Source organism: Hyla sarda, chromosome 1 (genome assembly GCF_029499605.1).
Source record: "Hyla sarda isolate aHylSar1 chromosome 1, aHylSar1.hap1, whole genome shotgun sequence".
NCBI classification, from domain to species: Eukaryota; Metazoa; Chordata; class Amphibia; order Anura; family Hylidae; genus Hyla; species Hyla sarda.
Genome location: NC_079189.1, coordinates 66505059 through 66532597, shown reverse-complemented (window position 1 = coordinate 66532597; position 27539 = coordinate 66505059). Strand labels below are relative to the sequence as shown.

General features: G+C 43.1%; 2 protein-coding genes across 3 annotated transcripts; one reads left to right on the top strand and one right to left on the bottom strand.

Moving 5' to 3' along the window:
- The first annotated feature begins 947 nt into the window (after nucleotides 1-947).
- LOC130355298 (protein kinase C delta type-like) lies at nucleotides 948-13168 on the top strand. Of its 2 annotated transcripts, none has more exons than XM_056555292.1 (2): nucleotides 948-3438; nucleotides 13019-13168. In XM_056555292.1, exons 1-2 carry the CDS (start codon nucleotides 2724-2726, stop codon nucleotides 13057-13059), a joined length of 756 nt encoding a protein of 251 aa, XP_056411267.1. In that variant the 5' UTR covers nucleotides 948-2723; the 3' UTR covers nucleotides 13060-13168. The 2 variants fall into 2 exon arrangements, with proteins under 2 accessions (XP_056411267.1, XP_056411258.1); XM_056555283.1 differs by lacking the exon at nucleotides 13019-13168 and adding an exon at nucleotides 3516-4242.
- LAP3 (leucine aminopeptidase 3) lies at nucleotides 8190-25551 on the bottom strand. The gene is made up of 13 exons (XM_056555269.1): nucleotides 25368-25551; nucleotides 21766-21881; nucleotides 21629-21683; nucleotides 20319-20424; nucleotides 17965-18124; nucleotides 16147-16311; nucleotides 15323-15481; nucleotides 14496-14620; nucleotides 13181-13269; nucleotides 11701-11803; nucleotides 9669-9748; nucleotides 9441-9553; nucleotides 8190-8461 (listed from the first exon to the last, which is right to left on the bottom strand). Exons 1-13 carry the CDS (start codon nucleotides 25464-25466, stop codon nucleotides 8266-8268), a joined length of 1566 nt encoding a protein of 521 aa, XP_056411244.1. The 5' UTR covers nucleotides 25467-25551; the 3' UTR covers nucleotides 8190-8265.
- Nucleotides 25552-27539: the final 1988 nt, after the last annotated feature.

Genomic DNA, 27539 nt, shown 5'->3' with positions numbered 1-27539 from the left:
GCCTCTTGTCCTGCTAGGCCACCTTGACCCCTTAGCTTTCTCCTACCCCCCACCCAAAAAAAAAAAGAAAAAAAAGCCCTCTGTCATACTCCTTCAGATTTGAATCTCTATAAAGAAAAAAAGGCTATCATAAGTTTTGAACACACATTAAATATATTTTAAATGTTAATAAAATACAAACAACATAAAATACACATTTAAACAGTAACCTATAATTAAAATACCATATTTCACTATAAATGTATACATATAAAAATATAATAATATTAACCAACACACCAATTAAAGCAGCTGATGCCTTGAGAAGGAGAGACCCTTTATCCTGGGATCCCTTCCCTATCATGATGCCTTATCTTAGGATCTGAGTGAGTGGTCCCCTAGTGGACCAGGTTCTCTATATGGTACAAAGTATTTTTTACTATATTTGTTTTGCCTTCGCTATTGTTGGTCACACAGTTTTGTGCTTGAGGACAGTTTTAGTATAACCATGTTAAGTTTTAATAGAGCTCATACCTCATTCTCTCTATGATTTCTCTGAATGACTGTTTACTAACATCTTTTCTTTTCTCTTTCAGACAAGATAGCAGGGTGAAGACCTGACACTATTATATATTCATTTTTATTGTTTAGTAAAATAAAAATTCTTACCTTGTGGATATAAATCTCTAGTAGGTGAAGGATAGGGGGATTGAGAGGTGCACACAATTGACTACAAATATCTTTCCTGAATGTATTATTTGGGCAATGATAGTTTGATTACTGTATAGTTTAAAGGGGTATTCCAGGGCAAAAATTTTTTTTATATATCAACTGGCTCTGGAAAGTTAAACAGATTTGTAAATGACTTAGATGAAAAAATCTTGCTCCTAATCGCAGCTCCTTACCTTTATAAAAGACACCCGGAAGCCAGAAATCTCGGGGGGGGGGGGGGGCAGTCCCATGGCCAGTCCCATGGCCCCAAGGTGTTTATAAGAGAAGAATCACTGCAGAACTCACAAATAGTGTAGAAACAAATGGTGTAGCTTTATTCCATCACTGCCTATATCTATCTCCTATCTCTCTAACTCCTATCGATCTATCTCTCTATCTATCTAACTCATATCTATCCATCTAACTAACTCATATCTATCTATCCATCTATCTAATATTTATCTCTCTCTATCTAACTAACTCATATCTATATCTAATATCTTTCTCTCTCCATCTATCTAACCAACTCATATCTATCCATCTAACTAACCCATATGTATCTATCCTCTCTCTCTCTCTCGCTCTCTCATAGTTAGATGGAGATATATATATATATATATATATATATCCATCTAACTAACTCATATTTATCTCATGTGTATCTACAGTATTAATCTATCTCATATCTATATCATATCTATCTCCATAGGAAGCTGAGGATACGCTCATTATCTAGCGCAGTGGTTTCCAGACAGTGTGGGGGAGATTTATCAAGCCCTGTGCTGGTTGACCAGTTGCCCATAGCAGTCAATCAGATCACTTTTTGTTTTTCAGAGGCCTTTTCAAAAATGAAAGAATGAATCTGATTCTACTTTTCCTCTTCACAATATTGATGCATCTCCCCGTGTCTCCAGCTCTGGCAAAATTACAACTCCCAAGAGGGATGCAGCCAGGTGACTGCTGGTAACCCAATCACGATGACCTTTCGGGATCAATGGAACCATATTATTAAATATCTAAAACAGAAAGGGAATGATGTTATGACCAAAGCAAAGGCAAAGGCCCAGATTGGAACTTTATGTCCTACAAAAATCTATCAGGAACAACATGATGGAAATCAGGATAATCTAAGATCTGCACCAAACCTGCCAGAAGAGCAGAGTGAGGAACATCAGGACAGGTGAAAGAAGAACAGAACATCAGAGTACTATCTTCGATCCAAAGAGATATCCAGTGCGGTCTTCAGATGCCCTACAACAACTGGATACAACCTAAGATCAAGTTCAGAGCAAGACACTGGATTCACTGGAAGGAAAGCCAAGGATCAAGGAGCATGGCTAGAAAAGAAAAATGGCCAGAAAAAGAGACCCTTAAAATGTATGTGGTCTACAACACATAGGGATGATGACCATGCTCGCCCCATAGAGAAAGGTGGACAGTCCTGGAGTGAAAGAACTACATGATGGGAACCTTTCAAAAACACCAGAGGCAAAGCAGCCCAGGAAATCTCTGTTCCCGCTAACAGTGGACAAGTTCACCTACCACCATTTCCTAGGACAAGGATACTTTGGCAAGGTGATGCTTGCCACTGACTGTGTACGGGGAGAATGCATTGCCATCAAATCTGTGCAGAAGAGAGGCCTGCTATGTATGTCTAATGGTTTGGTGGAGAGGAAAGTGTTTGAGCTAGCTCAGGAGAACATCTTCTTGGTGCACGGGTACGGAGCCTTCCATACACAGAATTGCATCTATTATGTGATGGAACTGGTAGGAGATGGGACTGTACATGAATATCTGACTAAAGTGCCATTGCCAACTTTAGGGAGTGTAAAGTTTATTGGTGCAAAACTGGTTTGTGGAATGCAATTTATCCATTCTAAAGGCATCATACACCGAGACCTGAAGACAGAGAATATTTTACTGACCAGCCCGGGGCACATCAAAATTGCAGATTTTGGGCTTGGACTGGATAACGTGTTTCGGAAAACACTAGGCAAAGATGTTATGTCAACCCCTGGTTTGGCTCCCCCGAAATGATATTGGGTCACCCATATGGCTCTGGTGTGGACTGGTTTGCCTTTGGTGCAATAATGCACCTGATGCTAATAGGAGAAAACTCCTTCCGTGGAAGAAGTCATGCACAAGTGGAAAGAAAGGTCTTAGAACATCCTGCAACTTACACCCAGTTTGGACCTGTCACTGGAGACTTCTTAGCACGGCTCTTCTGTAAAGACCAGTCTCAGAGATTAGGGGAACATGGAGACATCCATAAACATCTCTTTTTCGCCTCTATAAATTGGCAGGAGTTGGAAGCTTGCAAAGTGGAATCTCCAGTCACCACCAAACAAGGTTCCTTGGAGTCATCCACACGCCAGAGGATCCAGGTGCCATACAGTGACATATGGAAAGAGCCCATCCCAGAGATGTTCCAGCAAGTCTTCAATAGTGTGCCATTCGTGTGTTCTGCATGGACAGAAAATTACTGCAATGCCCCCTATGCATCCAGACACTTTACCAACATAGCCAGTATAGTCCAAATCTGTGGGCTGCAATATCTGCACCTTCTACTTTCTACTACATCTATAAGATTTAGGATAAGAGCAGCCATGACATCTCAGACATCTGAGGATGCAAAGAGGACAAAGCAACATCTCAGCTCCAGCTTTCTCTTAACTTGGCCAAAAGTCACCATCATCTGTGACTCCACACTGGTGAATCCAACCAACCTTCTAGGAGGCTATAAGACAGGTAAGGTTCTCATACTATTATAGATTTTCAAATACTTTCAGAATTGTTCCTGCAATTGTTCTCTCTGGATATTACAGGTCAAAGGTCCCCATGGAGGTCTTTCTGCTTGCGATTTTCCTGCCATATTATGCTGCCACTGCACAAACACGAGCAATACCATCTCTGCTCCATGACCTGCACCTCCGACCACCCATCTCTATCTGAGGCTCTAATTAGGAAAGCTTGTCAGGTCTACACCAGATGGAATCCAAGCTGCAGCTTCCATCAGCCTCTGGATTATTAATTATTTTCATCACTGATTACATAGTAAAATTACTTAATCTGTAAAAAACAAAATATCATTTTCTAATCATAGTAAGCTGGGAAGAGACAGGAAACAGATTATAATAGGGATCAATGTAAGAAATAGATTAATTACCTCAGAGGGGTCTGGCAGCAGCTGTCCCCTCCTCTCTCCATTAAGAACATTAAGGTGTATGGGACAGGGCTGCCCGTTGGGTGAAACGCGTTGGAGGTCTGGTGGGTAACTGGGGAGCGGAGGGAGTGTTACTGTTCTATGCCACTACTACATCTGGTTTTCTCTGTGATCCGTTTTGTGTGCGTTTTTAAACATATTGGTCCTATCTATTTATTTGGCACGCTGCTGGCACTTTAAATTGTTTAGCACACTTGGACACTATATATACTATTGTTACCTTCTTTTTATCTCCCCCTGCTCCCTGGTTCCCACTTCTGTTTGTCCACGCTGTGTGTGTAATCATTATATGTCTTTATATTATTCTAAATAAAATTCATTTTAGTTTATACATGGTCCGTTCTCAAGTGGTTTCTTTTCTTTTTGGTTTCATATTTAGAGTGTTTACCACAGGACCCTATACATCTATGAGCATATCTCCTTCCCCTTTTTTTGGTGCTTTGTACATATTAATTGCGAGAGCACTGCACTACAAAACATGCACTTTAACCCCTAAACATGCACTTTAACCCCTTAACGCCGCGATCCCGCATCATATCGCGTGGGTCCCGGCGCTAATCAACGGCCGGGACCCGCGGCTAATACCACACATCGCCGATCGCGGCGATGTGCGGTATTAACCCTTTAGAAGCGGCGGTCAAAGCTGACCGCCGCTTCTAAAGTGAAACTGAAAGTATCCCGGCTGCTCAGTCGGGCTGTTCGGGACCGCCGCGGTGAAATCGCGGCATCCCGAACAGCTGATCGGACACCGGGAGGGCTCTTACCTGCCTCCTCGGTGTCCGATCGACGAATGACTGCTCCGTGCCTGAGATCCAGGCAGGAGCAGTCAAGCGTCGATAATGCTGATCACAGGCGTGTTAATACACGCCTGTGATCAGGATGAGCGATCAGTGTGTGCAGTGTTATAGGTCCCTATGGGACTTATAACACTGCAAAAAAAAAGTAAAAAAAAAGTGTTAATAAAGGTCATTTAACCCCTTCCCTAATAAAAGTTTGAATCACCCCCCTTTTCCCATAAGAAAAATAAAACAGTGTAAAAAAAATAAAAATAAACATATGTGGTATCGCCGCGTGCGTAAATGTCCGAACTATAAAAATATATCATTAATTAAGCCGTACGGTCAATGGCGTACGCGCAAAAAAATTCCAAAGTCCAAAAAAGCGTATTTTGGTAACTTTTTATAACATTAAAAAATGAATAAAAAGTGATCAAAAAGTCAGATCAAAACATGAGCCCTCATACCGCCCCGTACGTGGAAAAATAAAAAAGTTATAGGGGTCAGAAGATGACATTTTTAAACGTATAAATTTTCCTGCATGTAGTTATGATTTTTTCCAGAAGTGCGACAAAATCAAACCTATATAGTTAGGGTATCATTTTAACCGTATGGACCTACAGAATAATGATAAGGTGTAATTTTTACCGAAATATGCACTGCGTAGAAACGGAAGCCCCCACAAGTTACAAAATGGCGTTTTTTTTTCGATTTTGTCGCACAATGATTTTTTTTTCCGTTTCGACGTGCATTTTTGGGTAAAATGACTAATGTCACTGCAAAGTAGAATTGGCGACGCAAAAAATAAGCCATAATATGGATTTTTAGGTGGAAAATTGAAAGGGTTATGATTTTTTAAAGGTAAGGAGGAAAAAACGAAAGTGCAAAAACGGAAAAACCCTGAGTCCTTAAGGGGTTAAAAAACACCAAAGTGATCAAAAAAAGTGAAAAGCATACCTCAAATGTACTGTTTAGCGGATAAAAAAGAAGATCATTAGGTGCCCTACCTCACAACAGTGGGATTGCCACCCTAATAAGTACTATATATATGTACCACAAAAAGGTCTTGGATCAATGTTATCCAAGGGGTCCTGGATATGCAAGAGTGGGTAGTGGGAAGGCAAGGCTAGGTTTACACTATGGAATTTCCGGTCAGACAAAATGCAGCGGGAGATGCTGAGTGCGGCCAGGTCCGATTGAATCAGCTGTCCCCATAGATGACAATGTCTGTGGAGCGTATTTCACCTAAAGAATGAACAAGACCATTCTTTTGGTGGAGGAATTTCAGCGGCTGAACGATTCTGCTGCACTGGAATTTCCAACCGAAAATTGGAATTTCCAACCAGCGGAATTCTAGTTGGGAATTCCATAGTGTAGAGGCTGGTGGGGACCTAAAAATAATAAATTTTACTACTAATGGGTAAAACACAAATTCCAAATTAACAGATTCCTATAAAAATTTCTGCAATTGCGAGACCTGGAATAAAAATATATATATTCAATTCATAGGGGAACATACAAGGACAGGTACATTATTATGAATTTTTTTCTATGGAATAAGTTCCGATTTTATTATAAATGTGAAACCTGCTGCACAAGTATGTGGAAAAATGTATAATGCTGCGCACATCATTTCATAAATTTGTGCAAATGACAGGAAGCCTCTGCAGAGAGCAAAGAGGATGAAAAGCTCACACACATTTCTACACCAGCCTATCGCTGGAGTACAATTGCGCAAAAGTTTGCTTAAAAATTATGTTTGCTCCTCCATCTTGCAGGAGAAGCTCCACTAACATTGCAGAGATTGTAGAAACCCCAGCATGGGGGAGGAGAGACCAGAAAATAGGTAGGTGGGACCCCTAACCACTGGGAGCTTCAACCTAAATGGAGAGGGTTCCCTGCCTACTCCCATCCCATCCCTACCTAATAGTGGGGATTCCCTACCTATCAATTGGGGCTTCCACCTAATATGGAGGATTTCCTAGCTACCAATCTCTTGGGGGGGTTTCTACCTAAATCGGGAGGGTTCCCTACCGCAGACTTCTACATAACTGGGGGGCTTCCTATCTACCTATCAACTGGGGGATTCTACCCAATAGGATAATTCCCTATATGCCCAGCAGAAGTGAGTGGAATGAGCATGTTATTGTCCTATCCAAAGTGAGGCCACCTCTGGGTGGTGGATGGGGGACACATTTTCATCAATAAGTGCGCCAAGAGCCTCCTTTTTTTGACCAAGAGTGCTGCTACAACCTGTGTATTAGGAAGTTGTGCTGGCAATTTTTCTTTTTGTTATGTATTACTGAAGTGCATGCACTGACTTCCTGTCTGGTTGCACCCCCTACAGTACAGGGAGGCACTACATGTTCTGTACTACTATTTACCAGTGCCAGGGTTGGCTGCATCTTTGGACACCAGGTGAGGGCAGCTTCATCTTACTTTTTTTTTGGGACATTGTGTGTACTGTACAGCTGCCTGAATGGAGTCAGTAGGTGACTGTTTGTGCCATTGAAATGAATAATGCCTGCTGTGGTATGCTTAAGCATTTCATTCATAGCAGGATGCTGAGACCCTAGCCTATGCAGAACCAGTGCAGAATAATTCAGAAAATGTCACACTAGTATGTTAGGCACTGTTCCTATTTCCTTACCAATGTGTACCAGTCCAAGATGCCATCATTCCAGCCCACTTTTACCTCCTGCCGTCAGCTTCTCTCTTTTTGATGAAGACTTTTCTTTTCTTGATTATATAAAGGACATGGATTAGAAGAACATGGGTGCTTCTCTTATTGAGTATGGTAGATCAGCTTTATTGAAATGACTATAGCTGATCTGCAGTGCACATACAACCTGTAGCCAGCTGCTGCACTGTTTTTGGAAGAGAACAGCCATGTTTTTTATCCTATAAAACCACTTTATTGGAACTGATGTAGGGAACATGTGTGACATGAATGGGTCTAAATCATCCAAAAAACATTTTTTTAAAAGTCTTAATTTGGGAAAAGGGAATCTTTAAAGGGTTATTCCAATAGTAAAATGCACTGCATATCCACAGCAAATTCCATAAATGATTGATAGATGCAGATCCTACCACCAGCTAGCTTGATAATAAGGACCCCTCCCCACCATCCAGCCTGCTTGTTGGAGATGGCCAAGAAGCCGAAAACAGCTAAAAGGGCAGTTTTATGCACTTTACGTAAGTCTCATAGAAGTTAATGTGAGTTGTGTAAACAGCCTGGCGCTGCTAGTAGATTGAAGGTTTAAAAGAATTTCCTTTAAAGTAAAATTAATTTACTATCCCACTGCCCCACATATTCCATGAATAAGAGGTAAGTCTCTCACGGTGACTGATAAGGAGCCGAATAGAAATGTAGGACACGGTGAAGTATTAGCTGTGTTTTGAGGAGACAGCTTTTTGCACAATTTTTATTTTTTGACAACTCTCCATTCTGCAGGAAGAAGTAATTCGGGATTTGCTATGGTCATGTTATTATATAAAAAAAAAAAATAAAAAAAACTTTCATTTTTAGTTTTTTTACACAGAGATTAGAGCAGGCACTGTAACTGCAACCCACATTTATGTGGGTTTTTGGTCTTTACTCAGACGATCAGCAAATTCTACTAAAGTCCTTGTAGGGCGGCCAGACATGCCCTTACGCAGGTAAGGAACCTCATCCTTGTTGGACATGACTCCGGCTATGTCTAGGTGAGCCCAATGTGGTATGGTCACAAACTCCTTTAAGAAGGCAGCGGCCGTGCATGCTCCTCCAGACCTGTAAAAGTTGGGAATGATAACATGTAACCTCACTTTTATATTCCACAGTTTCAGTTTACACAAAATGCCAAAAAGTCTTTGTAAATACTTTGCCTTTTTTATATTGATTTTTATTGAATTTTGTTACCTGTATTCAGGCAGAAATCTGTTGGCAGGGCAGTGCATTGTCGGCGCTCAGATGACAGCAACACAATTTACAGGGTTTTTTGAGGTGTTGGTGAATCTAAGAAAACCCATTTACTGTGTCTGTATCCAAGTAAACTAACCAGTACAACTCCCCCGGGCAGGGCTTCACAAAGTCCCAGGTGCCAGGTCCCATGACAACTGAAAATTTCCATTCCAATTTCCATTAACCCCTTCCTAACCCATGACATATTTACGTCATGAGTCGGGTGAGGTAGTAGACGCGGGTCTATGAGCCAGGCCCGTGCCATACCTGGCAGGTACCGGCAGCCGACATCTGCTGGTAATGAAGGACATTGGAGATCACTCAATTGTAGAATTTAAACAGTTATGGCGTGCATACCTAGTGGTCCAGGGGTCCGAGTGTATTAAAAAAATTCCTCCCTAAAATATTCAAATCATCTTTTCCCATTTTTCTAATGTTTAAAAAAAAAAAAAAAAAAAAAAAAAAAAAAAAGGATCGCCACTTGCAGAATTTTCCAAACTATTAAATTATCACATTCCCGATTCCGCACAGTCAAACAGCATAAACGCAAAAAAATTCCAGGCGCCAACATTACTGAAGAAAAAGTGATCACAACATCAATACTACGCAAAAGTGGAACAGGTAAAAACTAAAGCTCATGGTACAAAAACTGTAAAAATTGAACTGGATGCAAAAAAAAAAAAAATCCTGGCTCCCAACTTTTATTTCTGGCTCCCGAATTCTAAACAAATTTGTCAATCCCTGCCTTAAGGAACTAAGAGACTGGACTGAAAACATTTGCAGCCACAAAAGGTTTACTTATCATTACCTGCTATACTTTCCGACATTGTTAAGGTCTGCTAGAGCGGACTCCGTCACTTGTTTAGAGTAGTGCTGAAAGAGAGGCATCCGCCATAGCCGATCCCCAGTCACAATGCTGGCCTGGAGGGAACAGAAGATCAGTAAATTCGTCAATGTGGACGGCATAATACTGTTTAGGGACAATGATAAATAAGTCAAATAAAGTTTTGTAAAACAAAAAGAAAACTATTCGAACCTCTTGTAGATGATTCCAAAGCCAAGAAGAATTGGTGAACACTCCAGCGGCTGCAGATCCCAGGGCCACATCCATTGCACCTACACAAAAATTCTTGGTTAAGCCAAGCTACTCATAGGTATATACAGCAGATGTACTACGCATAAAGCTATATACTGTTCTGTATTACGGTATTCAGCGATGCTAAATAAATTGGGTCTAACTCCTAACTCCATTTCTATGCTATAATTGCTGTGACTTTTATCTATGATTCTTTGCAGCAGCCAAAAAGTGCATTCTACTCTGCTTCAATGTTCATGCACTCAATACAGTAAGGAAGAGAAAGCCTTCAACATTGATTTAAAAATAAAGAATACCGTATTTATCGGGGTATACCACGCACCGGCCTATAACACGCACCCTCATTTTACCAAGGATATTTGGGTAAAAAAAGTTTTTTACCCAAATATCCATGGTAAAATGAGGGTGCGTGTGTGCGCGTGTATACCCCGATACACCCCCAGGAAAGGCAGGGGGAGAGAGACCGTCGCTGCCCGCTTCTCTCCCCCTGCCTTTCTTGGGGTCTAGAGCCCTGCTGCCGGCCCTTCTCTCCCCCTGGCTATCGGCGCCGCTGCCCGTTCTGTCCCCCTGACTATCGGTGTCGGGTCCACGCTGCTGCAGGCCTCCGGCGTGCGTCCCCGGCGTTGTTGCTATGCGCTGCACGGCGCGGTGCATGACGTCAGTGCGCCACGCCGTGCATAGCAACGACGCAGGGGACGCACGCCGGAGGCCTGCAGCAGCGCGGATCCGACCCAGGTAATTATGCCACCGGGTATGGGGGGAGGCAACGGGGCAGCGGCGCCGGCAATGGGTGCCGCTGCCCCTTCTCTCCCCCTGGCTGTCGGCGCCGGGAATGGGGCGCCGGTACCGATAGTCAGGGGGACAGAACGGGCAGCGGCGCCGATAGCCAGGGGGAGAGAAGGGCCGGCAGCAGGGCTCTAGACCCCAGGAAAGGCAGGGGGAGAGAAGGGCAGCAACGGCCTCTCTCCCCCGCCTTTCCTGGGAGTGTATCGGCGTATAACACGCACATATACTTTAGGCTAAAAATTTTAGCCTAAAAAGTGCGTGTTATACGCCGATAAATACGGTACATAGATACATAATAAAAAATATTATTTTTCTATTATATCTCTCTTCTATATACATTGAATAAAACTAGTATTACACAAAATTATATTATGGTGACCCACCCTGTTAACATCTGGATACAGACTTAGAGTGGCAGATGCACAGTAAAATACAGTGGTCCCTCAACATACGATGGTAATCTGTTCCAAACGGACCATCGTTTGTTGAAACCATCGTATGTTGAGGGATCCGTGCAATGTAAAGTATAGGACAGTGGTCTACAACCTGCGGACCTCCAGATGTTGCAAAACTACAACACCCAGCATGCCCGGACAGCCGTTGGCTGTCCGGGCATGCTGGTTGTTGTAGTTTTGCAACATCTGGAGGTCCGCAGGTTGAAGACCACTGTTAGAGGAAGTTGTACTGCCCGGGATGTCGCCGTCCATTGCTGTCGCCGTGTCCCCGACGCTCCGGTAAGGCCTCTGCTTCCCCGGTATCCCCACGCTCCGTCGCCGCCATCACGTTGTTACGCAAGCCGCTCCTATTGGATGACGGGACGGTGTGCGCAGCGACGTGATGACGTCGATGGAGAGTGCCGACGATGCAGGGGATCCCGAAGATGACGTGCCGGAGCCCTGAGGACAGGTATGAGACATCACCGGAGCTCACGGGGCACCGTAAACGGCTATCCGGCGGCAGCTGAAGCAGTCAGCGCTGCCGGATAGCCGTTTATGCGATGGCCTCGAAATAAAAAAGCATCGTATGTTGATGCTGCCTTCAACATGCGATGGCCTCTCAGAGGCCATCGCATGTTGAAATTATCGTATGTCGGGGCCATCGTAGGTCGAGAGGTCACTGTACAAACAGACTGACTCTATTCTTAGTTTTCCAAGTCTGGTCTTTCACGTGCATTGAGCTCACATACCTGTTAATGTTGCCGCATTTACTATAGCTCTTGCATTGAAGTTGTGCGCATAACATAGAGCATCAGCCAACAGCAGCCTTCCTTCAGCATCCGTGTTATCTACCTACAAGCAAACATCAATGTCACTGGATTGACTATAAATGCTTGAGTTTATAATGGCAACCAGGAAGCATCTGTTACATTAGGTCACCATTCCTCGTCAGTTTTGTCAAGTCTCCCCCTGAATCTTATGAGAATGCTGAGATTCTGAATGAAAAAAGCTTTAGGTTAGTTTTCCTCCATTCCATTCCACACCACTTATAGATACTTTTATGGGCCCCATTATATGATGTCTTGGTTTACAGAGAAACAAAGCAATGAGTGTAGTCCCCTGCAGTTCCTCGAGTCCCCTAAAAAAGCTTACTTTTATTTATTTTGGATCCATTAAAATCTTACAAAGCAGATGTAACAATACAAAATCTCCTGCTTGACAGATTTGGGGCGGAGGTGGGGGAAATGTTGCTCCTTAGTCATGAAATAGTTAAAAGTAAGGAGTAACTCTCTTCCCCCCCCCCCCCCCCCCTTCGAAGCATGTCAAGTATTATAGTCCATTGTACTGTTTACCTTCTTCCCAGGAGTACGGTTTATAATGTTTTTACCGTTAGTACGTTTTTTTTACTGTCGGTTTAAGGTTATATTTGTTTTTGCCTTAAATACTTATACTCCATACTTCATTAAAGGGTTACCCCGCTTCCCAGCGTCTGGAACATTGAGTTCTGAATGCTGTGTGCCGGCTTCCGCGTTCACGCCCGCCCCCTCGTGACGTCACGGCCTGCCCCCTCAATGAAAGTCTATAGAAAGGGGGCGCGACGGCCATCATGCCCCCTCCCATAGACTTGCATTGAGGGGGGCGGGACGTGATGTCACATGATGGGGCGTGAAGTCACGAGGGGGCGGGAGTGAACATAAACTTAATGTTCCGGACGCTGGGTAGCGGAGTAACCCTTTAAGGGATGGTGCTAGGAAGTCACACACTTGTTTGTATCATTATATTGTAGAAAACACGCCTGACTTCATGGTATGCTATTCCCCATTTGGATGCATTGTAGAAGTGTTGGCTTTTGTGTCTTTAGTCTTCATTACTGATTCATTTCTGTTTAAAAAAGCTACTGTGTAACCCGACCTGTACTGTTCCTTTTTTTCAATAAAAAATAAGTTATAAAAATGTTTTAAAAATCTGCTGCGCAAGACTTTAATGGACAGAGTGAAAGTAACCTTTTATTTTTATTTTTTAATAGACTTCATCTTAATTGCTGTCTGTTTTCTTTTGACTTTGCAGATTTACCTTGTTGTACCTGCAAGTATGTGGCGTGCTCTTAAAGGAATACAACAGATGGCGAACTGACAATGTATGTTGTATTTGTTATAGCTATAAAACTGACTACTCTCAGGATAGCGACTGTTATTTCAGCAATCAAAACATGAAGAATACCACAATTACCTGGATTGTCTTCCCGTTTTTGGCCTTCACAACATCCCCGGGCTTGTTAGCTCGACCACTGGGCATATTTTCACACAAAGGAGCCAAACCTTACAGGAAGTAATGTATCATTAGAACATATGAACATACTGCAGAGAGAGAAACGTGTTCGAGTAAAGGTATATAGATCAACAATAATCACAATGTAGTTATAGCCTTCTATGAGTGAATGTAATGGCTGCTTTCATAGTAGAGACATGGGAATATTGAAGGATCAAAGGCTTGGCTTGACCACCTACTTTTCAATACACAACAGCTGCCAGATCTACGTGATAGGTGCCGCTCAGTACTGAACTGATTTCTGAGTCATTTACTGCAGGTAAATAATTATAGGGGAGATAATAAAGTTGTTTACATGACTGGCCGAGACAGGACACTACTGGGGCCAGCGATTGGCTGCGCTGACCTTTCCTGCTCAGAGTACTCTTCTTGGAAGCAGACAGGAGATCAGGGGACCAGATGGAGCTGTGGGGGACTAGGGCTAGGTAAGTATAGTTTTATTTTTTCCCTGCCACAGCTGGAAAACCCCTTTAAGAAGAGCTGTGTGTCTCTACAAAGAAAGTATCTCTTCCTCCCTCTCTCCTCCTCACCCATTCACCTCTTTGCTATGCAACAGAAATGAATACGATGGCTCCCAGGCATGTGTAAGTAGCTGAAGAGGCATTCTATTTAGCTCTACTTGGTATCAGAGTACATGCTCCTGATGAGAGTGGTGTGAAGCATAGCAAAGTCTAAGGAGAGGTGTAATATATATATTTTAATATAAAATTATATTTAGGAGGCAGCACAGTGGAGAGCATTGTTGCCTTGCAGCACTGGGGTCCTGGGTTCAAATCCCACCAAGGGCAACATCTGTATGGAGGTTGTATGCTCTGCCCATGTTTGTAAGGGTTTTTCTCTAGGTACTCCCGTTTCCTCACACATTCCAAAAAACATACTAATTGTTTAAAATGGGCACTGTCACTTTAAAAAAAACTTTTGACATGTTGTAGAGAGTTCAACACGACCGTGACCAATAGCTAGAACTAGCTGCGAGAAAAACCATGCTAAGCAAGACAAGCTTAGAGTGATAATTTATAGGATTGTCTCAGTCAGATGCCCTTGTTCTCCTGATCAGTGACGGGTACACTATAGTGTGGATTTTAGCTTGTGAACCGCATTGGAGACAGTGGGTATTGACGACAAGCTTTTTGAAGTTCTGAAAAATTAGTTGATTCCCAAAAAAATACAAAATATATAGATTTTTTTTTTTTAAGCACAATCTACATTTACCTACCAATAAGGTTAATGGGTATCTTGAGAGTTGCAGCTGTCAAGACGGCAGAACAGATTGTGGCAGCTCCACCCATATCGGCTCTCATGGCATCCATCCCAGATGATGGCTTTATGGAAATTCCACCACTTAGAAGAGAAGTAGAGATAAGCAGATTAATATTATCTAGCAGTATACATTTCCCCAGGAGCAGATGTCTAATATTACATATTCATTCTTAGAGTATGTTCACGTGGTGAAAGGTCTGTGTGGCATACTGACGGCATTTTACACAAGGACATTCCGCTGCAGCAGAGTCCCATTGATATGAATAGGATTCTGCTGCACTGTTCACATGGTACAATTTCCGCAGCAGATGTTTCTGCCGCGGAAATCCTGATTCCGGTGTCCTCATAAAAAATTTTAAAAAAATAGACTTCTTTTTGTAAATTTTACTCAGAAATGCATTGCTGTCCATGAGACGGCACATTTCCGAGCCATCCTAGTGCCAGCTGAATTATTCAAATGTGCAGAATGTCCACACCTTTTACCTCATGTTAACAAAGCCATAGGGTGGAAACGGCCCGCAAAAACCCATTAGCCAATTGGACTTTGAATTGCAGGGGTTACTTTTTGGGGAAAATTCCATACAAAATCAATCTGGTCCAGGATGGTGCAGATCTACTGAGCAAATACAGCAAGGAAATTCCTTGCTAAATTTCCTCAGTGTGCATGGGTCTTAAACAGTTCTCCATCCTATCTAATACATATAATTGGAAATACCATTTTGGAAGGGCTTTAAAAGTTATGCTCATATCCAGTATGTAATACATCTAGGAGCGGCTTCACACCTGTCAAACGTGACTCCTTTCCCCACAAACACAAGAGGGGAATGATTGGGGTCTGAGCTTCCAGTATAATGGATCTCCAGGAAAACTGGGGGTTCATCAGATCCTTTGGCCACACTTAAAAATGCTCCCATTTGTTGCTCTTCTATCCAGGACTTTGATCTAGGAAATAAAAATTAAAGAGGTTATTCAGGGGAATAGAAAAGCTGATCCAAAGGATAGGGCATAAGACGTTTGATCGCGGGGGTCCCGCCGCTGGGGACCCCATGATCTTCCACACCGCACCCCGTTAGAAACAGCCCCAGGAGCATGCTCGCTCCGGGTCTGATTACTGGTGATCATGGGGACGGAGCATAGTGACGTCACGGCTCCGCCCCGGTGTGACGTCACGCTCCGCCCCCTCAATGCAAGCCTACGGAGGGTGACGTCACGCCCCCTCTATAGGCTTGCATTGAGGGGGCGGAGCGTGACATCACACGGGGGCGGAGCCGTGATGTCACTATGCTCCATCCCCGTGATCGCCAGTAATCAGACCCGGAGCGAGCACGCTCCGGGGGCTGATTCAACGAGGTGCAGCGTGTAAGATCACGGGGTCCCCAGAGGCAGGACCCCCGGGATCAGGCATCCTATCCCCTATCCTTTGGATAGGGGATAAGATGTTTTAGCGTCGTAGTACCCCTTTAATAAATGACTCCTGGGGGGAAAAAAAGGACATTTTGGTGGGTTACATTATAAGAGTCAAATGCATTTCCCCATATTTTTTCACCACAATTTATATGGAATCCAATCGTGAGGGCCTATATGTCATCATATATGTGTAGTCTTACCTTGTGAACACCTTAACACCACTACCCAATTCTCCACTCTTCTGTTGAAGTATCTCCGCAAACTTTGAAGGAGTTATATAGTTAGCTGGAGATTCCATCAAGTATCGAGCCAAGTTCTGTCCCTCTGCATAGGAAACTCCTTTTTGCCAGGCATCTCTGTCTTGACTAAACATAACAAATCATTTTTGGTACATACATTGTATCATAGACACAGACAAGGTGCTTTTTTATATGTATAATAAATATGCTGGTACTGATCTTATACAGGCCTTATATGGCAGCGCAAGACCAACATAGGAGCTATTATGTTGGTCGTGTTGGCCATTAACCAGCTATCATCATAGACAATCATCAATAACACACAGAACCACCAAACTGTTCTACATAATTTTTTACAAAACACTTTTCTATTACAGAAAGGCAATTCTCAAAACCCTAATAAGAAATTTTATTAAAAAGGAAACCAGTCATAACTTTCATGCTGCCTTAACGATGAGTCACCTGGGTCCCTAGAGCCTTATCTCTGCCCCACCAGCCTTGATTGATATACTTCTCCCTCATTTAGGCTAGGTTTACATCAGAATTTTAGTTTTGAGGCACGAATACATTGGCAAAATGTCAAAATGACATGCCAAAAGTATGCATGCTGGGACAGGCACGGGCCCCGTTTACCTCAATGGCCAGAGTGTAGTCAGCTAGTTTTGACGTGGACTGAGAAACACAGATTGCAGTAAGTGACTGACGAGTGACTCCGCTTACGTCGCATGGAGTGGGAGGACATTACTCGTCAGTGCCATGCAGAGGATGTTTCATGTCCTGCACCTGAGCCTGCTGGAGCGCAGGCCAGGTAAGAAATGCTATGGCACAGCAAGGGATCAGAGGGAGGGGAGAATGATGTGGTACATGGGGTGGTCAAGAGGAGGGATAAAATGACACAAGGGAGGATCAATGGGGGGTAATGAAGTGGCACAGGGGGTGGTCAAGAAGAGGGAAGAAATAGTACAGTGGACAAAGTGGCATGGGGGGGGGGTGATGAAATGACACAGGGGACTGCCAACACATTTGGAATGTTGATACTGGTAGGGAAGAATTGAAGTTGCATCAATGCTACTACTTTATGTCACCGTTTAATTGATCCTTAAAGAGTACCTGTCACCAAATAAAACTGTTAATATAGTGTTTATTGTGTAATTAGCAGACACTTTCCCATTCACTTGCTTTTAAAATTATCAATATAAATATATTTAAAATGTAAAAGAAAAAATGGCCACTAGGTGGCTCTGTTTTGTTCCCTACCACAATTAATACAGTGAGTTTGGTCTCCTCCTGGCCTGGCAGAAGACCAAACTCAGGAAGTGTTTCTCTTCACTGAGCTAGATTGACAACAGCACAGAGCCTCACTGAAAGCTGCAAAGAGCCTCACTGAAATATGCATAGAGCCTCACTGAAAGCTGCACAGACTAAAAGCTGCACAGACTGAAAGCTGCATAGAGCCTCACCGAAAGCTGCCCAGAGCCTCACTGAAAGCTGCACAGAGCTTGAGGTCTTCTATTCATCAAAGCACTGCAACGATGTGAGGGCGGAAGTGGTCCCCCAGTAGGCTTCAGTGATGTCATGCCTGCTGGGAAACGCCCACTTTCTCTTGCTGGGAGATTGCACTATGTGAGCAAAAATAAAAAAAAAGTATGACACGCAGCTTTTTAAAGCTCTAAAAAAACATAGCTTAAGTTCGTTTGGAAAAGTTTATTTAGTGACAGGTATTTTTTAAGAGAATAAATATAAGATGTATTTATTTTATGGCAGTAATGCTTCATATACCTTCCATACAGCTGTGTGGAGACTTTTTTCTTCTTTTTCGACTTAAGCTCATCATATTCAAATAACCCCAGAACAGCACCTTCTGCCGCCGATTGAGCATCTCCACATGGATCCACTTCAACATGTTCAATCTCCATATCCTGCAACTGTCTACAGCCCACTGGATAGAAAGACAAAGAAATACAAGATGGGCAAAATGGGTCATTTGCACCATTAAGGCTATATGTTCACCTTGGGAGAAAACTATGCTGTGAAACGCTTGTCAGAAATTCCGAAGGTAGTCTGTGTATTTTGGGCTGCATTTTTAAAGGGGTACTCCGTCCCTAGACATCTTATCCCCATCCAAGAATAGGGGATAAGATGTCTGATGGCGGGTGTCCCACCGCTGGGGACCCCCGCGATCTCCCCTGCAGCCCCCTAGTCATCTGCAGCACGGAGCCAAAGTTTGCTCCGTGCCAGATTATTGACGATACAGGGGCCGGCGGTTTGTGACGTCATGGTCCCACCCCCTCATGACATCACGCCCCGCCCCCTTAATGCAAGTCTATGGGAGGGGGCGAACCGCCGGCCCCTGTATCGTGGGTAATCTGGCATGGAGCAAACTTCAGCTCCATGCCGCAGATGACTAGTGGGCTGCAGGGGAGTCCCGCCACTGGGGACCCCCGAGATCAGACATCTTATGCCCTATCCTTGGATAGGAGATAAGATGTCTAGGGGCGGAGACGGAGTACCCCTTTAACTGTGGCCATAGACATCAATTAGCCCATTTCAAAGGGTCAGACATCCTGCACCTCCGACACACATTCCAGTGGAACGCACTCAAAGTAAGTGACATCACATATTCTGCCTTTTTGGAATTGCACACACACAAAAAAAATTATATATACACACACACACACACACACACACACACACACACATATAGACTCCACAACTCACAGTGGACTACAGTGGTTATTCCCACTGGAAATAATGGGCGCCCATTGCAAAAGTTTTTTGACATGCATTTTTTCGAGCATGATACGTGCCAAAATACATGCCGGAAAACTCTGTAGCCTAAGTAGCACAAACTCTGACAAACAGTTAATGGGATTATCTATCGAGTAAATGGAAAAAATAATAATAATTTCTTCTAAAAACAGTGCCACCCCTGTCCTCAGGTTGTATGTAGTAATACAACTTGGCTTTATTTACTTCAATGGAACTGAGTTGCAATACCGTACACAACCTAGTATGCCTACACATAAGCCCTCAGTTTACCTCCCTAAAAAAATCTAAAGTTAAAAATCAAACTAGCACCCTTCTTTCCCCTAACATCCCACATAAAAGGGGAGTTGGGAGACCGCTATACACGTTAGATGGGTGGCAACTCTCTCTTGGAAATTGGTAGGTTAAGCAGACCCAGTGTGTAGCCATCTCCGCTACTCAGTGTTTGGAACAAACTGTTCCGAATGCTGGAGCCGGGAGCTCGTGATGTTATAGCTCCGCCCCCTCATGACGTCACACCCTGTCCCCTCAAAGCAAGTCTACGGGAGCGGGCATGACAGACGCCATACCCCCTCCCATAGACTTGCATTTAGGGGGTGGGGCGTGACCTCATGAGGGGGCGGGGCTATGGCGTCACACGCTCCCGGCGCCAGCTACAGCGTTTGGAACAGTTTGTTCCAAATGCTGAGCAGCGGAGTACCCCTGTAACTATAGTGCATACTATAATAAGGCAATGTAGTTGCTTTTCATCTGTTATTTGTAGAGAGCCAGACCTATTACTAGTAAAAATCTAACTGAAAAGGACCCAAAAGTGGGGGATGAATATAACAACAGATAATAATAAAGATAACACTGTCAAAGATTCAATTATTCAATATTACCCTGACTATACAAAGTTTAAATATAACTTTTAATGATTCCTTTAACCTTTAAAGGGGTACTCCGCTGCTCAGCATTTGGAATAAACTGTTCCGAACGTTGGAGCCGGAAGTGGGAGCTCGTGACGTCATAGCCTTGCTCCCTCATGACGTTACGCCCAACCCCCTCAATGCAAGTCTATGGGAGAGGGCGTGATGGCCGTCACGCCCCCTCCCATAGACTTGCATTGAGGGGGCGTGGCAGGGTGTGGCATTATGAGGGGGCAGGGCTATGATGTCAGGAGCTACAGGCAGCGGAGTACCCCTTTAATAGAGTCAAACATATGGGACAAAATGGTTAAAAACTCAGCACTTCTAATATATATATATATATCTGTGTAACATTTTCCAACACTTTTAAACAGTTCACATACTGAAGTGTAAAGAGAATCATTGCCAGTGATGTGAAATACAAAGGTCACACAGCGATAGTCACAAGTCACACATTACCTGATACCGCTGTCCTAATATTCTCTTTGCTTTCATTCCAGAGCTCCTGTTGGTTGATGCCAGCTGACTGCTTACCCAAGCCTGCCACCACCACAGTGGGAAATTCCTGCCATGTAAATATAGACTGATGTTACACATCTTGGTAAGACTCAGTTCACACTTGACTGGCACAACCCACTGAATAAAAATGTCGGATGAACCCTATAATGTAGGTGCAGGTCACATTTTCTGAAATTTCTCTCTTCACATACAACAAAAAGATACGCTAAGTCTGGGCTGGTGTAGTTTTAGAGACTTTTCAGTGGCTTTGCGCCTTTTTTGCGCCTTTTTACAAAAAGGCGCAGTTCATAAAAAATCCTTCCATATCATGTGTATTGCCAAAATCAGTGGATTGCAACTCAAAATCAGCAGAAATGTGTAAACCAAAAGGCACAAATAAACCCTGCTTGCACCTTTTTTGCGCCTTTTGTAGACACAAAAAACAGTCTAACAACAATGATAAATGTCGGCCATAGAGTTTAAAAGACCTTTTTCATGATGATACAACCCCTTTAAAAAGGCTTAGTGAACTTTTTGCCTACATTTTATTGTACAGTGCTGCAGAATCTGTTGGCGCTATATAAACAAATATTAATTACATTATTAGCGTGGAGCTGCCACTAGACAATTGTGGCTAACGAAAGTGATAGCAAGCCTGTGCAAGGGACAAGTTATATTAAAGGACTTTTCTGACTATGAAACCTAATTTCGGCTATCTAGTAAATAAGGTTATTTAACTACTGTTCTGTAATCTTTCACTCTTTCCTTCTGCTTTTGGTGCAAACTGTCTGCTCTGTTGTCTTCCTATGTACACTGTAGCTGGGAATTTAGTCAACTTTATCTACAATCCCTTTACACTACTTAAAGTGTGCATTATAAGCAGAAGGAAAGCATAAAAGACCACAGAAACATAGTAAAATAACTTTATTTACCACATTTATGTTCATTCATTAGACATCTAAATTTTGCTTTCAGGTTTGGACAACATAAATGGCTCAAATCTACCAGACTAGTAGCCGCAGTTACATTTTGTATATACATTTTATTTAGTATGCACGTTACAAACTGAAAATTTCCTTCTACTCTAGAAATCCATTTGGCCCGGATTTATATGCCAGACTCCGACATCCTGGATTAAACATTAGCGTTCTACAGTAGAATCCCTGCAGTGGAATGGATGGCAAATCTGATACACAAATGTTACCCAACTCTCCGGCTTATGACAGATCATTTACCATATTCAGCATTACACAGTAATAACAAGCCCATACCTCATGCAGACCATAAAATATCCGTGTTTTGCCTTTCTTTAGTGCAGGTCCAGATCTGTAAAGGAACATGGTAGCTTACTATTGGGACTGATGTGGTAGACATAAACCTCAGTTATACATGAATGATACAGTTTTACCTGCTCAGTTGGTTTCTCAGTTTTCCTGAAACAACATTGTCAAACGTGTCACCTGCTTTAGTAAGAACCACATTGTCATCCTCCTTATTCTTTTCATATACACCTAGGACAAGCCCCTAGAACAGAAAGACATAAAATACCTGATATTTGGGGTCAACATACACGTGATAACTTAAAGGGGTATTCTGGCTTTATACATCTTATCCCCTATCCAAAGGATAGGGGATAAGATGTATGATCGTGTGGGAATCCCACGATCATACATCTTATCCCCTATCCTTTGGATAGGGGATTAGATGTATAAAGCCGGAATACCCCTTTAACACATCAACATTCTGTTCTGTTGAGCATTCATTTGGTGAGAGGAGGGATAAGCTGCTGCCAGATTGCTCTGGTGGCTTATCTCCCACATAAAAAGCATTGGGCAGTTTAAATGCAACATGCTGACCATTCTCTCCTTCAACCTCTTTTACTGGAGGAAAGTTAAGACCACCATACACATCAGACAGTTGTCCGGTCCCGACAACATTGGTTGGTCTTATTGACACATATATAGAGAGTCTTTTGTCTCATGCATATAGCAGTGATCTTTTTGTAGGGATCTGTAATACCGATATCTATAGACTGCTATATTCCATAGCCTACCTCTATACGCTCCAGGAAGTTGTGCCTTCCTGGATCAATAAAGTTTATGGTCTTATGAAGCTGACAAGTGCCATGGATATCCTTGGACACTGCATTATGTATACAAAGCGCTGTCTAATAAAACCAGGTAGTGCCGACCAGACTTTCTTGTTCAATAGATTTCTTGTTCAATAGCCATTAAAAGGGGTACTCCGGTGGGAACCTTTTTTTTTTTTTTTTTTTAAATCTGGTGCCAGAAAATTAAACAGATTTGTAAATTACTTCTATTAAAAAATCTTAATCCTTCCAGTACTTCTTAGCTGCTGAATGCTACAGAGGAAATTATTTTCTTTTTTGAACACAGTGCTCTCTGCTGACATCTCTGTCCATTTTAAGAACTGTCCAGAGTAGGAGAAAATCCCCATAGAAAACATATGCTGCTCTGGACAGTTCCTAAAATGGACAGAGATGTCAGCAGAGAGCACTGTGCTTATGATGTCAGCAGAGAGCACTGTGTTTCAAAAAGAAAAAATGTCCTTCTGGCACCAGTTGATTTAAAAAAAAAAAAAAAAAGTACCCCTTTATGGTCGAACAGGGTCCATGCTAGTAAATACATGTATACGTCGTCATCCTATTTTGACAGGTTGCCACATAAATGTGCAATGTAATGAGAATACAGCCTAAAAGTAAAGGTTGGCGACATGGAGACTCGTCCCTGCATGTGTTTACAATTTTATTTTATCAAATGACATGTAACATCTACAACGTAAAGTATTGTCGGTCATTTGGGAACTGTTATCTAAGCAACGTGTTGTATCTACCACAAGTAATTCTTCAGTTTTAGGCCAGTGTAATACAGCCACATTTATACATCTGTATTATGGCCGACTAGGAGTCTAATGACAAAACTGACAGCTTGATAGGGATCTAGACCCATGGTCAGACCAGTAATGTGGCTGTATAAGGCTAGGTTCACACTACCAGAATTTTCCTTAGGAATTACTGTCTGCTGCACACTACAGTATTTCAGCAGGGACGTTCCGCTGATAAAATTCTGACACCCAAAAAAATCAGGCAGAGTCTATGGGGACGGCAATTTTTTCAGCCAGAGATTCCAATTTTGAACCTTGCCTTAACTTGTCTAAAACTGGCCTTACAGTGCCTGTGGTTAAAGGGGTATTCCATCAGACATCTTATCCCCTATCCAAAGGATAGGGGATAAGATGTCTGATCATGGGGGGCCCACCACTGGGACCCTAAGCAATCTCTGTGCAGCACCTGCATTCTATGCTGGGCTGCTGCTCCTGTCTCAGAAACCTCTGTGTTTCCAGGACTGTAGATGTGATGTCATTACACGAACCCTCCATTCATGTCTATGGGAGGGGGCGTGAAGGCCGTCACGCCCCCTCCTATAGACATGAATGGAGGAGGTGCGGCGAGACGTTATGAGGGAGCGTGAAATCACATCTCCTGTCCGGGAAACACAGAGGTTTTCACGACTGCAGCAGCCCCAATGCTGCACGAGATCTTGGGGGTCCCAGGATAGGGGATAAGATGTCTTTGGCCGGAATACAGTGACCCCCCGACCTACGATCATTTCAACATACGATGGCCTCTCAGAGGCCATCGCATGTTGAAGGCAGCATCAACATACGATGCTTTTGTATGTCGGGGCCATCGCATAAACGGCTATCCTGCAGCGCAGACTGCTTCAGCTGCCACCGGATAGCCGTTTACGGTGCCCCGTGTGGTCCGCTGATGATCACTTACCTGTCCTCGGGGCTCCGGCGCGTCCTTTTCGGAATCCCCTGCATCGTCGGCGCTCTCCATCGTCGTCATCACATCGCTGCGCACACCGTCCCTTCATCCAATAGGAGCGGCGTGCGTAGCGACGTGATGACGGAGAACGAGGATGCCGGGGAAGCAGAGGGGGACACCCCGGGGACGCGGCGACAGCAATGGACGGCGACATCCAGGGCAGTGGTGACGAGCGGTGACGGTCCGGAGCAGCGGGGACACGTGAGTATAACCTCCAATACCAGTGGTCTTCAACCTGCGGACCTCCAGATGTTGCAAAACTACAACTCCCAGCATGCCCGGACAGCCGTTGGCTGTCCGGGCATGCCGGGTGTTGTAGTTTTGCAACATCTGGAGGTCTGCAGGTTGTAGACCACTGTCCTATACTTTACATTGCACGGATCCCTCAACACACGATGGTTTCAACAAACGATGGACCATTTGGAACAGATTACCATCGTATGTTGAGGGACCACTGTACCACTTTAAGTACAATGGCACGCATGATTCTCCGGTGCCTCTGATTCCATCAAAGGGATGTGGAGCTCTTATCTGAGCACAGCACGGATATCTGTCATATTAGTGCATCCATATGGTAAGTATTACATTCTCCTAAAACGGTCCTTACAATGCCTGTGACTGGAGGAATGCTAACCTGAGCACTTCTATAGAGAGAGACTTGACTCTCTCTGGGATCACTGGGTATAAAACCCCTTGTCTTTGAACCTCCTTTCTAGTGTATATAAAAAAACATCACATTTATTAATATGCATTAAAACTGGTTCCACAAATAGTTAAAACCACAGATCACAGACAATATAACTTGCTCTCAGTGGTGGGTCTTGATAATAGACATCTGGGTTACTGATAAATATTAACCGTTCTCCTCGCCTGCATGTTTCGCGGCACCGGCTACATCATCAGGGGTGTACAGGCAAATGCACGGATATCTTTCATATTGGGGCATTCACATAGTACGTATTAAACTCTCCTAAAACTTGAAGGGATTACCTGAGCACAATACGGATATCATACAGTCTTCTACACTTCACAAAAATGACATATATAACCAAACATATAATAAACAGGATACAGAAATAGACAGGTTAAAGGAAAAGCCTATACTAGACCCGCAGTGTCTCTATTGGATTGCGCAGGTCTGCATCATATTTGTTTTTTACCTTTCGGCCAGTGTTGTAGGACTGTGCAGACAGGGAGAGAGTCCTGCAGCAGCTCCTGTGTACACTCCTGAGGAGCACTGCCCTCAGAGGCTGCAGCATGATTTCTGTCACTGCTGTTCAGTCTGTGTCCTCTAACATGTGCATGGAGACACAGAGTAATGACATCATCAGATAGAGACACAGAGTAATGACATCATCAGATAGAGACCCATTCAACTCCCCTCCCTCCAGAGCACAAAGCCAGAAACTCACATGGTGTGATCAGTGTCAACCAGCAAAATCATATTACAAAACAAGTGTGCCACCTAGTGGCATCATATCATATTGCAGGAAACTTAGTTCTGCTTTACTTCTGCACTAAGGCTAGGGCAGTGTTTTCCAAACAGTGTGTCTCCAGCAATTTGAGAATTTTTCCAGCATTCCTGTAGCCCCCCCCCCACACACACACACACTTTTTTTTAAACTCTTTAGAAGATGAAAAAACTCCAGACAAAATCGCAAATGCATATTTAACAGTGTTTTTTTTTTCCTCTCCCATAGACTTCTAAAGGAGAAAAACGCCAAGATTTCAGTAAAAAAAAGCACAATAGTGTCAACGTGCCACTGCCACTGAGCCCAAAAATGCAAGAGAAGAAAAAGGAGTGAAACAACACCAAAGAGAAAAAATACCAAGTGGGTATTGCGATTTGAAAGTCCCTATCGACTTAAAGTTAAAGGGGTAGTTGTCACTCAATAGTTCAAATCAACCAAGCAAAGCTGCAAAAAAGTAGCAGTGTAGCTCTTCCCCAGTGTGCCAAACAATGTGTCTCCAGCTGTTGCAAAACTACAACTCCCAGCATGCCCGGACAGCCAAAGGCTGTGTTCACACATTGTGGCTAATTAGCCGTACTGCAAAAATTACTGCATGCGTTTTTGCTGAAAATGGCTGAAATTGCGGTTAAAATTACATGTTTTACCCCAATTATGCAGTGATTTCAGTCATTTGAGGTAAAACAGGGCAATAAGGCATGTGACGATTAGTTGTGGTACCGCTAATTAGCTGCAATGTGTGAACCTGGCCTTAGGCTAAGTTTCCATTTGTTTTTTTTTCTGGCAGTGGAACACTGCCACAGCAGTTTTTGAGCCAAAGTCAGAAGTGTATTAAAAAGGAATAGGACATATAAAGGAAGGGCTCACACTTCTCCTCCCTTATAGATCCACTTCTGACTTTGGCTCAAAAGCTGCAGTGGCAGTATTCCAAAAACTGCCAGAAAAAAAAAAAACTAATGGAAAAGTAGCCTAAGGGCAGAGTCTCATGGGGTGCTGTAGAAATCCGCCCCTACAAGCTAACATACAAAGCTACCCGCCATAGCCGGTAGCTCGCTCTGCAGTTCCTCTTGGACTGACATCAGTTCATCCACAGCATGAAATATGCTGCAGATACGTCCCGTGTGACCCTGTCCTAAGGCTGGAATTCCAATGAGGTTTTTTTGGCAAAAACGCCGTAAAAAGCGCCAATTTTCCCGCACAGCTTTTTTTTTTAAGCGAAAAAACGCAGCGTCCAGATGTTAGCTGCAAGTCAATAGTAAACTGCAAAATGCCAGATTCACTTGGCATTTTTCATTTTGGCGTTTTTTTAATCCTTTTTGCGTTTTTCAGCAATTTCGGGCTCAGAGGCTGGATTTTCAAAACGCCCGACAAAACCTAGTTTGGCGTTTTTTGCCCTGAAATCGTGGTGTATTCCTCCCATAGAAGTCTATGGGAGAGCAAAAACGCCAAGAAAAACGCCATGTTGGTTTTAAATTTTGCGTTTTTGCTGGTTGTTTTTATTCTTTTTTGGACTATAGCGATCCAAAAAAGTGATGGAAATACCTTTTTTATAAAAATTTCATAGGGTACCATAAAAAAAATGATATAAAAGATACAGTAGTGATGGAAAAAATTGTATCTAACGAAATTTATCTTTTTTATTACGAAATGTTTATTCATTTTTAAACAGGGATCAATTTATGTGGGCGGGTAAAGCACTAAAAATGTAACCGACAATAATAAAAATATAGTGTGTGCATGTTTTCTTCCAATATTTTTTAGGTAGTACTACTACTCCCAGCATGGAACACCTGTACTAATTGACAGATCACCTGTTGCGATCCTCCTGTATAATGTATAGATGCGGCTGGCCGCTCTTCTATG

Excerpts from the sequence above, each read along its gene's own strand:
- LOC130355298 (XM_056555283.1), top strand. The coding sequence starts at position 2,724 with ATGATATTGGGTCACCCATATGGCTCTGGTGTGGACTGGTTTGCCTTT. Across the intron at positions 3,439-3,515 it reads TCTAGGAGGCTATAAGACAG|GTCAAAGGTCCCCATGGAGG; the intron begins GTAAGGTTCTCA and ends TGGATATTACAG.
- LAP3 (XM_056555269.1), bottom strand. The coding sequence starts at position 25,466 with ATGCTGCAGCCTCTGAGGGCAGTGCTCCTCAGGAGTGTACACAGGAGC. Across the intron at positions 16,312-17,964 it reads TCCACACAGCTGTATGGAAG|TCAAGACAGAGATGCCTGGC; the intron begins GTATATGAAGCA and ends TGTTATGTTTAG. Across the intron at positions 11,804-13,180 it reads AAAACGGGAAGACAATCCAG|GTAGATAACACGGATGCTGA; the intron begins GTAATTGTGGTA and ends GTTTGCTTGTAG.